Consider the following 13,563-nt stretch of genomic DNA (forward strand, 5'->3'; position numbering starts at 1 on the left):
ACCCATCTTCTGCTGACAGCCATTCTCTTAAGTGATGCCAGACTCTGAAGTAGAGGCAGGACTGGTCTGACCCCCCAACTTTAACAGTGCCCTAAATGTAGCCAAAGGGCTAGGCATGAGAGTAGAGGGATTGTTGGGAGGAGAGCTAGTGGCTGAGTGAGATCAATACATCTATCTTGAAGGCTGAGTGCATGACTGACTCGTCAATTAATCACTTTGTTTTATTTTCCCCCTTTATTCTTCCTTGCTCAGGGAGTGTAAGAGCTGAAGATGAGGCCCAGGGTGGAGTGCTACTCTTCAAGGTTTTGGCTGGTGCTGGCAGTCCTCGCAACAACGGGGAGCGGGGCCCATGCCCAGAAAAGCCACCCGAGCATTGGCATTGCAGTCATTCTGGTGGGAACCTCAGACGAAGTGGCCATCAAAGATGCCCACGAGAAAGATGACTTCCACCACCTCTCAGTGGTGCCTCGGGTGGAGCTGGTGGCCATGAATGAGACAGATCCCAAGAGCATCATCACCCGCATCTGTGACCTCATGTCTGACCGGAAGATTCAAGGGGTGGTATTTGCTGATGATACAGACCAGGAAGCCATTGCCCAGATCCTGGACTTCATCTCTGCCCAGACCCTCACTCCCATCCTGGGAATCCATGGAGGCTCCTCTATGATCATGGCAGATAAGGTAAATTTAAATGAGTTTCCTTTTATTGCAGACCTGTGGATCCAAAATTAAAACAAAGCAAAGTATTTTATTCTGTGATCATCAGGTGGTGTCTCATGGGGCCGAAGGCTTGGGGGATTAGACAGCTTCAGATTCAAAGACAGATCAAAAGAGCTAACTGTGTGTAGCACTGTGGAGAAGAGCCTATTAATCATATGGAATTACCTGCAACAGAGGAAAACTGAGGAGGGAAAGAAGCAGGTAGAAGACACTCACAAAAGGATGAGCCCTTTTCTTCTTCCTTAAGAAGGGTAAAGAGCCCCCGAAACTGTAATTTTTTAAAAGATTTTATTTTTGCCTGTGTTTTACCTTAGAAGAGCCAGGTTTTTTTTCCTGCATGTAGCTGGAGGACACTATGGTACTTTCAGGGGTGCTTAATACAGCACTTACACCTTAATTGGAATATAATTGAATCTTTAATAAAGCCATCCTCTCTATAAAGTGTTCATTAGTTCCTGAAGTTAAATAGGTGTTAGCTAAAGTGACTAACCAGTCTGAACCAGTCCAGCTAAATCTTTCTTTTTTCCACTGCACTACTTTATTCCTTCATCTCACAGACATTTCATTGTTTTTCCAGGCCCTATCCAATCTTCTAAAGGATTACTACACAAACAAGCCATCCTGCTACTGCTTTTGAACAGAGCAAGATGCAGAGAGGGAGTAGCATCTTTGGCCAGCTAATAACTCTTAGTAGAGCCTCCATCGGGTACCAGTGGACCCTGATACAAGTCTTCCACTTTTCAGAACGGGGCATGCAGCAATTCACACCTGAATGTGCATTTGGCCAGATAGTGTGGCTAAAAGTGGCCTCAGGGCTGCAGCTGGCCAGTGGGAACATGTGAGAGAAGCTGGCTGTCCCTTTCCCTTCAGGCTTGAAGCCAGTCAAGGCCAAGGCTTTTATTGAGAAGATCCTCTTGACCATTCTTTGTGCATCCCAAAGTAAACAGGAACACAAGATGACAGTCTTTTTCTTTTACAGATGGCTCTTAAGTGAGTCTGGGACATTTAACTAGGCAGAATCAGGCCTAATCAAATGAAGGGTGAGAATTGACTTGGCTACTATGGCACCTTTTCCTCAGAAAGAGATCTAGTGAGATGAGAAATCCAGGCACCTTCTGCTTGATTTACCTTGCAAGTAAATAATCCGGTGCAGGCTATTGAAGGTGCTAGCAAATTATTTTCTCACTCTCTGACCAACTGTTCAGTTGCTAAATAACACACAGTTAGTATGCAGTGTTATTTTCTCGTATCAGCCTTTAAACTGAATTTGTCACTGAATAATCACAGGCCTTTTTTCTCTCACTCTTTGAATAGTTGCACATGTGCTGAAGTCACACTGCCCCATTCCACCCACAGTGAAGCTTTTCTGCGTTGGAGGCCAGGCAGGCAGCAATGCTGCATCTTGATGCTCTCCTGCCTGCTGCATTGCATGGTTACCTATGTCTGGCTAAAAAAGGATTGGAAGCAGTGCTCAAGTGCTGCATTTCACACTTCAGGTGACATTTTATATCTTTGAACAAGTGTAAGAGTTACTGACGGAAGACCTCCTAAGCACGGGGAAAAGTCCTTGTGACTTTGAACATGGCAGGTCAAATTCTGATTTCAGATTGCCGTGGTGTAAATCCAGCACAACCGCATTGTCTTTGGCAGGATTAGATCAGATTTACACTGCTGTAATTCAAAGAAAAATTTGTCCTGTTGAATTTTGAAAAGATTTTTCTTTCTACCTGTCCCTATCTCTCCTTGGAAAGGCAGCGTCTCCTGCCACTGCCCTGTATGCCCCACTGGCTTGCTTCTAAAGAGCGTTCTGGCAGGCAGGCAGCCCACAGGGAGTTCAAAGGTGGAAGCCTTATGAATGGAGACTTCTGTTTTACCAAGCTTTTTTTTTGGTAGTTTTGCAGACAAGAGGTTTGCAGGTTATGTACATAGATCTGCAGTTTTAAGAAAGGCCAAGGTTTCTTTGAAAAATAATTTGAAAAGGCTGACCTTTACAACTTCTGATCCACAGGTGTGTAATCTTTAATGGATAATATTTATTTGATAACTTGAATTAAAATATGGTAGAGAGTAAATATACTGAAATTCTACTAAAAATACTGAAGTTAGCCTGATAAGTCCTTAAGCAATTTATATTCCATAGAGGGCCTTGACAGAGGCTTTGCTTTTAGTGACTCTTAGTCATGTTCTTTGCAGATGAGTTGTGTGGCTGAGGTTTGATCCTGCAAGCATGGATTGCTTCTTTCAGCGTCCCCTCAACAGCCACAGCAGTCAGCTGTGATTGAGCTTGCTCAGCATTTCACAGGTTCAGATCTGCACGTACAGCTTTGTTATGCTCCCCATGGGTTTGTGATCAGTAGTGCCAATGCAAATCTAAGGAATGCTAGAACCCACTAATCTCTTGGTGTGACAGATAAGCCCCTCTTCACTGGAATTTAATGCAGAAAATCTCCCCAGTCAAACCACCTTTCCTGGAGTAGTATGTGAAATTCTGTTTCACCTTCAGTGAGGATTTAGTAAGTGTTCTTTTAGGAAATGTGGGTCATGTGTAAAAAGGGCTTTGTAATGTACCATGCAACTGGTAAATTGAGACACAAAAGGGCAGGCAAAAAGAAAAAAAAGTAGGATTTCAAGCCTGAATTTTCTTTTGTCCTGTATATAAAGACAGAAATATTTTATAATGTGCACTATAAGGTGGCTTTATCTCAGTTAATATTTATCTAGAAGTTTGTAACCACCAGCTGGAGGTCTAGGCATCAGTGGTAATGCAGGCACCACCTGAGTACCCCACCCAATTCAGGGTGCAGTGAAATGCTCATGGGACACTCCTGTGTCTCCTGACTGGTTACTGAAGAAGGCTGTATCTCAACGTGTTCATGATGCCTCAAGTTAACTGCCATGAATCCTGCCCTAGATGTGACATAGCAGGTGGAGGTATATTGCTGAAAGTGTAACATCTGTTTTTTCCGATTTTGTTCAAACTTACATTTTTTAATATTTTATTAGATTAGATTTTGTAAATAATGTTTATATAGTTTGTTTTACCTGTGTTTTGCCTTTTTTCTATGAAAAATAAGTATACAGAAATTTACATGTTTTTGCTGTTTTAAATCCTTGGTGCTCGTGTCTCTAATCCCACCTGCTTACCTGTTACAGAGTGTTACCTTTAATTTCTGACTAATCTGGCATAAGAAGAATGTGACCAGGTGATCTGTGTGAACACTGTGATCTGGGTTTAGTTCCAGGAAAACAGTAAGCAGGGACACATGATGTGCCTCACTCGAGCTCTGAAGAGGCCACTTTGCCGAGTGAGAGTTCTGCCATAGCCAGTTCAGTCCCTTGAGTTTGATAAGCATACCAGCAGTGACTCCAAATGGAGTGAAGTGCAGCAGTCCTTTTGTTGTGGCTGGGTGGCCTGGGAGTGATGGGTAAGTGCGTCCAACAGACCCCGTATTAGTTCCTCTCATGGGAGCAAGGCTGTAGCTCTGGGACAGGGTAGACAAGCACTCACACTGTTTCAGCCCTCTAAGAAAGCACCTTATTTTGGTGCTGATTCTTTGAAAAGAACTAGGGCAATAGCATAATCTCACCAGGACCTGTGATTAGAAAGGAAATAGCATTGATCATTGGTTAACTGTGTTTAATCCAAAACAGGTAAGATGGAGAGGAGATAAATGGTGCACTGGTGCACCACCACCAGTGTTAGGTTTCTGTGGTCCAAAGACTTTGCTTGCAGAAGCTGGCTGGTCCCTTCAATTTGCCTGATGTTGCTGCAATGATCTGACTTTGAACAGCTTTGTGTTTCCTGATTTTAAGCATTAGTTTCTATTGTCTAGAGGACTGCAATGCACTTTTGACCAGAGAGCATCTATGCTGGCCTTCTGGTGTTTAAATAATTTCTTGTTTCTCCCCAATTGTTTTGAAAGCAGAAATTCAATTGTAGGAGGATGTCCTGTGTAAGGGGACTGTGAAAGTAACTCTTCAAGACTGCAAACCAAGCTTCAGTTCAGATAACCGCACAAACCAATATCTTGGGTTGCAAACCTGAAACTGGAAATCTGGACTAGGCTTTTCTTTGTTATCATTTCCATATTACCTAAAATCAGTTCTGCCCAGAGCTAGGAATTAAAGAAGCAGTCACATTAAAAAAAAAAAAAAAAAAAAAAAAAAAAAAAGGAGGTAACATTTACAGCTGTACATTTGCAGGTATCTCAGGGGAAGGGTGAATTGTTATTCTGATTTACAAAACTTACTGTGCTGGAAAAGATTTAGCTTCTTGACTAAAAAAATGACCACTTGGCTGATCAGTCCATTTTGTAAAGATAAACTGTTTATTTGTTTTAAAATGACAGAAAAAGACAACTTGGTGATAATGAATGCAGACAAGGTAAGAACAGAAAATTATTTGGGTTTTCTTATGGCACAGCTGCTGGCCATCATTTCTGCTGGAATTGTTCCTCATTAATTCTCCTCAGTCATGTTATTTTGCCAGAGTTTCTTTTCCTGTGCAGCTTTATAGTAACACAGTGGTGCACAGGCAGATGATGAAAAAAGTATTAGAAGAAGAGGATGGTTATGTTTACCCAATTGAAAATTAGTCTTCTGTGTCTCTGCATCACTTGCTATTTTCTCTAGGGCTTTCCCACACAGGGATACACACAGTGTGCATTAGCATCCTGATGGAAATAAAACGGTGGGAATGAGTGATCTATTACTTGGCTGTGCCAGTAATACAATTTGTATAAAAGCTGCATAAAACTAACCAGAAATTTAAAATCCGTTCTAGGCCACATTCTCCCTCCTTTTCTTCGCACAGCATGGAGCTGGCATTTCTCTTACTCTCTCCATTACCTTGTTCTTTTTTTCCATTTATACCAAAGCCGCAGTGTTTTCTCTGCCTTTTTATCCCCACTTCATAAATCCCTGTCCCTTTTATTTTTGTTTTCTGTAAAATTTCCAAGATACATTGTTTCTCTTCTTCGGTGCCAAAGGTTGCTGTGTTTGGGCCATGCTGCTGCAGCAGTAATTTCTTTGGTATTTTGGTGGAAAGCAAGTCCAAAGTTGGACAGTGGGGGTAAAGCACCAGGGAAGGAGAGTAGCTGTTGGCCAGGATGCAGCAAAGTGATGCTGCAGGTACAGGGAAGCCAAAACTAGTTGGATAAGCTGAGCACCTAGATACACTGAAACCAGGACAAAGTCAAAGACACTGGGACACTGCTGCTAAAAGCAGAACATCTGTAATTAAAAGGAAAGCACTTTCACACTCAGGTTTTCAGAGGTTAAGTAATAGGGATGCATAGGGAATGAAAACCTCATTTTTTGGGTGTAAATCTGTTTCATTTCCATTAGGGATGACGTCTGAAATTTTTCAAGCCTTTGTGTAAAGGAAATTGAGTTAAGAAAAAAAAGAAAATAAAAAAAGAGTTAAAGTTCCCTTTGAATGGATTATATGAAGTAAAATAAATTCTAAACAAAATGATGCTTAGAAAGGACACATTTTGATTGGCAGACATTGAAAAATTTCTATCCCTTTTTTCCTCCAAAACAAATTTATATGCAGTTCATGTAATTTCACAAGGTGTTTTAATTTCTCTGCAACTGCATTTGATGATAGTAATAGTTTAAGTGTTTCTTAAACTAATCTAGTGATTAGCAAAGATGAGTTTGCTTTTCAAAATAAAATAAAAAGAAATCAGCAGTTTCCCCTCCAAGCTCTTAAAATTTTATTAAGGACATGATTAATAAATTTCTTTTGCTTTTGGTCCTCTGTTTCCTTTTGCTGCCAAAATAAAGCTCTCTGTAGCTCACAGTTAATGAACTAAATATGTATCCTCAAATTACAAGTCTGCTGCAAAGGCTGAGGAAGGAGAATAAAAGGTAAATCACAGAGACATAAACAATAAAAGCCAGTATTGTATGCCAGTGTTGTTTTTCCCTTGTCTACACATGTAATAAAAAGCCAGGTGGGTCTGTAATTTATATTTACATCTGTGTCTAATCATCCCATACAAAATAACATTTTCTTTAATTCATGTAAAGAAAGGGCAGCATATTTTAGGAATTTTAACACCTGAGAATTTCCCTAGAACTATTTTTATTACTTTACAAACAAATTACAGCACTTAAAACCCCTCAGATATTAGGAAACCTGGAAATGAACTTCTAAGAGGTTTAACTGTTCCCCAGGGTGATTAAATCCTTAAATGTGAACTCTCATTTTCTAAACAAGACCTCAAGTACTCTCTTTAGTATTATTCCAATGATAAGATGACCATCAAAGAAATGTATAATTTCTTTTATTAATTATCCTATTAAAATAGTGTGCTTTTTGTTTTGTTTTGTTTTTTAAATTTTTAAGTCCTTCCTCTACTTCATCTCCAGTTTTCTTGAGAGGAACTTCATTTCAAAGCCTTCACTTTTTCTGGGGTATTGTTTTCAAGAGTCACTGGAAAAAAAAGTGGAGTTGATTCCTTTCTTTTTTTAAAATCAACAAGAAAGCCTCTTTAAATAAACAAAGAAAACAAAATTCTTATGGAAATGTGGTAGATAAGGACAGGCGCTGTGGAAGATTTCAGGGAAGGCAACAGAAATGCAACTTTCCATGAAATAGCCCTATCAGTTTTCCCCTCCTAATAATTTATACTGGATGCACTTCATATTTGCCTTGAGCTTTGGACACCTGGTTCTTGAAGGTGTTACCTGAGTTTGAGTGTCACAGAATTGGGAAGAATTGTCACAGCCTGCTACCCTGGTGAGACTTGTGCCCTGGGATGCTTCTGGGCAGGGGCAGTGCTGAGGGGAAGGATGGCCGCACAGAGGTGTGGGTGCCTTCCTATAGCAGAAGTTGTGTTAAGCAACAAATATCAAACAAAAGTGAAGTCTGATTCCTTTACATCAGTCTTCTGCAGCTATTTATAAGCTGTTTTGCTTTGGGTCATGGGATTTTTCCTCCAGGAGTACAGAGTGTTAGTTTTCTTCTGTTGTTATAGTGATGTTTTCTTCTGAGGGACAGAAGACCTTTCCTCCCCTAGCTCTGCACGCAACTTCTGCAACCCACCTCAGGTAAAGAAAAGGTGAATTAAGCTTGTCACTACTATTGCTTAAATGCAATGTTGCCACTGTCTACCTGGATATAGAACTGTTGAAGTTTCTGTGAGAAAAATGTTGATTTCCACCCAGCTTAAGCCTGGGAGTTTGTGAAAAAATTCTTTCTTGATAGATTTCTAACCTTGATTTTCACACTGATGATATTTAGATACATCTCCAAATCTGTAAGCACTTACCTGAAGAAAATCTGGAAGCTTGATGAGCTCTGACCAATAGTTATTTATAATCTTTATCTCATCCCCTTTCTTCAAAACAAAAAAACCCCAACAAAAAGGTCTTAAATCAATTTGTGCCATCCCCAGCTGGACAAGGAGATTAGTTTCTTCAATCTGGACAGGCAGTCCTTTATTACAACCCCAAGCAGTAACTTGTCTCACAAAATCTAAATTAATTACACTCAAATTTGTCCCTACCCTACCCTAAACTGGCCTCAAAATGAAATTGAGAACACGGAGTGTGAAATTGCCCAATGCCACTGCTTTAGATCCACATGTCATTCCCAGTTACCACAGGACGGATAGAAACAATTCTTTCCAGGGAATCTCTTATTCTCTTTGCCTTTTATTTGCCTCATTAGCCAAGTTTGGAGGGGATGGATTATGAAGGGAATTACATATGCAGAGGCTGGAAAAAATAGGGCATAGAAGAAGACATAATTGTAGTCTGTAACTCTATCTGTGGTCTGGAAGAGCTGATATACGAAGAAAGAGTGAAACAGCTGTATGTGTGTACTGTACATTGGTTGAACAATGAGTCAGGGTGTGATTTATATACTCAATGAATAGAGATAGACTAAGATTAGGAAAAAAAATGCTTAGTGTAGCTGCCAGAAGCAGAAGTGGGAATGACAGGATAAAGTTAAGGAAATATATTAAATTATGTATTATGATACATGAAATGATAATATTAACTGATATATATGTATCAAGAAAAGGGAAAGGGCTAAGACACTGAGTTTTCTTAGGACGTACTCCAGACTTCCTAGGGAAGAATGTGGAAACCATGTTTCTTCAGCTGTTTTCAAGCAGGAATGAAGTAAGTACAGGAGAATATGTTGTATAGGTGAAGCAGAGGAGAAAAAGCATAAAGATGAAAGACAGATTGGAAAACTCCTGAAACTATGATTGTGGGGAGAAAATTAAGGAAAAAAAAAAGAGTAAGTTCTGAGACTGAGAAAAAAAATACCTTAAAGGCTCTGTTTAAGCAATTTTATTCTGTACTTAGCAATAGCGTTTAGCTGTGTATCTTTGAGGTTCCTGATAATAACAATAAATGTAGGTTTCAGAGGAAGGAGGAAGACAGGAATGAAGGATATGAAGAGACTAAGGGTGGGCAGGCAAAAAAGTAAAGGAGGCAGGTACATGTAGTTAGGAGAGCTGATCTAAAAAGTGCCAACAGAATCCAGCATAGATCCTAATAAATAAATAAATCCTAATAGACCCTAATCCTCACTGCAGCTCTGCTATAAAACATTACTTTAAGACACTTGCTCAATTTCTGTCTACAGCAATTTTCCCTTTACAAGAAAATAGTAACAATTTTTTGTTAAGTTTGAGCTCTACAAAAGGCAAGGGTGCCTTTATTACTAGCAAACATTTACTGGATTTTTCTAACTGAAATAAATAAAATGCTTGAGATGAAAATCTTTACTCCAGGAGGAGAAGATTTAACCCCCATTAGAGGTGGTGGCTGAATAGCTGTATCATGCTGGAGAACTCATTTTATGCAGGGCTGATACTACCATCTACTGTAAGCCTGGCCAGCATTCCCCATCATAAAATCCTCTTGGGGTTTTCCTGTAATTTTGTCAGACTATGACTGTTTGAACAAAGTTTCCTATGCCAGGTGTATGCCTCAAGCTGACTGATTTATTTTGCTATTTATTTGGAAAATAAAACATCTCTCTCTGAAAATGTGGCACAGGATGATGTGATTTATCTATATTGCAAGTGCTGTGACATTTTCCTCCAAAGGTTCTGCCTGACCACCACATGTTCTCAGAGCAAAGAGACAGGTCTGGAGCAGGGGTGTCTTGCAGGGAAGTACTTGTAACCAGAGATGTGCTTTTGCTACCAGTGCATAAGCTGCTCCAAGTTTGGTCTTGTTATATGTGTAAGAAACTGCAGATGTGCTTGGAGCTTTTTTAGATGTTTGCAACATCTCTTGGAGTTAACTTGTCCTTGCAAACTGTGCTTCAAAACTGCACCTGGCCCTGGGGGTTGCATAGGCTGTGCTGGAGGTGGAGGTCTCCTGAGGGCTCCTGGTGGGATCCACCCAGCAGGAATGTGCTGTGCAGCAAGGAAACTGGGCAGAAATGTGGGTGAGGTGTGGGGCATACAGGGTATTCTGAAGAGCCAGTACAGAGCATGAATACATGGAAGAGATTCTGATATGAGGATATGGGCAGGGGGACTGGATAAAGGTAGAAAGCAGGAGATGGTGGATGGGAAAATGCAGAGAGAGAAAGAGAAACCTGCCCAGGTTACGCTTCCTTGCTGGCTGCAGGAGAAAGAGCCAGGGAGCACAGGGGGTGGCAGAACTTCTGAGCAAATGGGATGAGGAGTGTGAAATGGGAGTGGAAAACCTGTCAGGTGGAAACTGTGTAGTTGAGAAGACCAGATCTGGGCCGGAGCAGGGCACAGGACAGTGTGATTGGGCAGCAATGCTTTCCTTGAGTGTGCTGCTTCCCTCCAGTCAGGCAGAAACATTCCCTTCCCATTCTGCCCTGAGCCATAAAGGAAGTCAGAAATGACTCTGCAGGGTGTCTGGGACACTGGCATCTGGGCCCCTGCTAGGGAAAGGCTAGCGGATCATCCAAAGCGTGCCTGGAGCTGGCTTGGCTGTACACTCCTTCAGCCAGCATGCCCTGCTCCAGAGCCCCAGGCCTTATGGGCAGGGGGAAAAGCTCCTGTGAGGAGGGGGCAAGGCTCTCACAACCTCCACCAGCTGCCTGGCTTGGGGCCAGCATAGTCACTGTCAGGCGTCTATGCTGTAGGGGATCAGCTCTATGATGGAGCTGCTAGCTCCTCCATGTGTGAGCTGGTGCAGATCAGCGCTTTGTCCTCGCTCCCGCTTTGGCTCACTCGCATTCTGCAGAGGCAGAGCTGTGTCCTTGCCCATCCCCCCCCCCCCCCATGCTTCTGCAGCAGTACTGAGGCGTGTGGTGAAGAGCCAATGGCCCTGCCAGGGGGCTAGACTGAGCATACACCAAGTCACCAGCCCTGCTGGGTCTCAAATCCTGCTCCGCACCTATCCCCATTCCTACCTTCTCCCTTCTCCTACTTTCATTCCTCTCACCCTCTCCTGTCTGTCACTCTACCCATTTCTTAATTCTTGTTTGCACTGTGCTTTGAAAATACAGCATGCTGTATAAATGTTTATTATTATTATTATTATTATTATTATTATTATTATTTCTTCATTTTAATTAGCATCCCTCGCTCTCTTCTCTTGCTATTGTGGCTTCCAGAGAGAACATGTGGGCTTACATTATTTATAGCTGTTGAGAGTAATTACAGAAATGATTTAATTACTCAGTTAATACTATTCTCCACATCACCAGCTTGACAAGCTACTGATCCTCTCACCCCAGCCAAACATGCAGACTAGCATCCATGTCATGGATCAGCGGGTAAGGAGAAGCGAAGCTTGGGGAATGATTTGTTACAGCCCTGCATGCCACTGGTTACTCCCTCTGGCCTAAGGGATGAGACTCCTCATCTCTGAGGGGCTTGGCCAGGGGCAGTGTGTGGTGTCACCTCAGCTGGGGCAGAGCTGACCCCAAGGAAGTGGTGTGCAGTGATGGTTCATGGCTCCCAACTTACAGGGGCTACCTCCAACACAAACCCACTCAAGCTGAAGATTCAATATTTTTTGTGCTGCATTAACTAGCTATTTGCATTTATCAAAGGTGCATTTATCTGGCATGGTTTTGTTTTCTTAATTTCTATTTAAGCCTGCCAGATCAGAAGGTAGGGTTCATGCACCCTGCATGGGGTCAGAGTGCAAAATAAAATCACCATCGCCAGAAATGTTCTTTCTTGCATGTGGCCACATGTAGGTCTGACCCTCTTTAAGTAAATGAGTTTTTTCTCTGAAGGGGATGGCTTCTTCTTGCTGAGACTCCTGCCATTGGAAATGAAGTGTTTCCTTCACTTCCAGTTCACAAAGACTTGTGAAGAGCAGGGAATGTCCTGTTTCTGGTGCAGTATGGAAGGAGTTTGAGCAAGGAGAGTACATGCTTTCCTTCAGGGCATGCACTGAACAGATGGTTACCAATACCTTTTAGTTATCTACCAGAGATGGTTGAAAAAAGCCCCACAAACTATATTGTGAGCTCAGGAGAAATGTAATGGAAAAGATTTTCTGACAGCACAGTAGATAAAAAGGAGGGATCAGTGAATTCTTAACAAAGGAGACAGTTGCTTGGGAAGTGGAGAGAGACACTTTTGTTGGATTATGGGGTATTTGTCAGATAATGATGTATGAGGAGAGCATCTCTCAGAAGTGCTTGCTTTCCATGTCTCCAAATTGCCTGGCTCCATTTGGGCTTCTTCATGGCCCGGGCTGTGGGCCAGGTTCAGACTGTTCCTCGACATGGCAGGGCTGGGTGGGCGGCAGGAGGGTTGGGAACAGGTGGCATCAAGGCTGGTGGAGTGGAGTGCCTTTTCCACGCGGCACTGCCTGCCAAGCTGCAAGGCGCAGGACACCTGGTATCTGAATGGGCTCTGCCCACCTCCCAGGAAGCGATGGCAATCAAAGATGTAGGCTAGAGTGTTTTAAGTGTGAACAGTGAATATAGGTCTCTATTTTTTTTCAACATCCAACATAAGACAGGTTAAGGCAGCCTACATTTGAGAAATTCTGGACATCTACGTCTTCTGAAAGTTGAGTCTTTCATGTTGCATCTCTAAATGGACACTGAGAGCCCCTCCCTCATTGCTTTTGCAAATGCATGCTAGAGGCTTTTATTTATTTTTTCCCTTATTTGACACCCTTGGAAGTGAATTTTATGACCTAACATTGGAACAGCTTGTTGAGAAGACAGCAAGTGGAAGGACAATGGAACAAGTAGTTTTGTCAGCTCCCAAATGAATGAATCCTGCTTTCACATCTCACAGTTAATTGACTCTTTAACTGAATCACATAAGGCTGTAATGTGAGCTTAGTCCATAGTAGACACCAGAGTATCTGCAGAGGTGAGAACTTGAGCTGGGTGAGGGTATTTCAGAAGAGCTGGACTCATCCTTCCCCCAATGGTGAAGACCAGGGGCATTAAAAAGGTCTCATTTCTTCACCCACTGCCTTGTATCCACTAGAAGGTAACCAGTCCAAATAAGTGTGTGCACCCACAGCAGCTTCAGTTTTTCAGGACCTTTCTACACCTCCTCCCTACAAAAATATCATTCTCCCAAGATCTCATATTGTTTTTCTCCCAGTTTCCTCTGAGCCTTTTATAGTCACTGGCTGTCACAATGTATGAGAGAGCTGTACTGTGGTGGCCCGACGCTTCTGTGTATAGGGGCTGTCCACCACAGGCATGCTGCCAGGTCAGGATGAAGTCTATTTGATTGCCTAGCAAGCCTTTGACTGTGAGTGGGTGAATCATACACACTGCTGTGGGGTTAGACAAAGGCTTTGGGACTGCATGCAGTTGCAGGCTGTATTTTGTACCGCACTGTGAGAATTTAATTCTCCTTGAGTCCTCTGCTGCTTTGTCAAATCAGGTGGAAATTGGCT

General features: G+C 42.2%; 1 protein-coding gene across 1 annotated transcript in view; it reads left to right on the top strand.

The window, feature by feature from the left end:
* Window positions 1–270: 270 nt before the first annotated feature.
* The window catches only part of GRIN2B (glutamate ionotropic receptor NMDA type subunit 2B), a 177,724-nt gene continuing 164,431 nt past the window's right edge, over window positions 271–13,563 (top strand). The window contains exon 1 of the mRNA XM_063396134.1: window positions 271–681. Within this exon, the coding sequence (XP_063252204.1) occupies window positions 271–681 (411 nt within the window). The remainder of the gene's footprint in view (window positions 682–13,563) is intronic.

Source organism: Prinia subflava, chromosome 4 (assembly GCF_021018805.1).
Source record: "Prinia subflava isolate CZ2003 ecotype Zambia chromosome 4, Cam_Psub_1.2, whole genome shotgun sequence".
Taxonomy (NCBI): domain Eukaryota; kingdom Metazoa; phylum Chordata; class Aves; order Passeriformes; family Cisticolidae; genus Prinia; species Prinia subflava.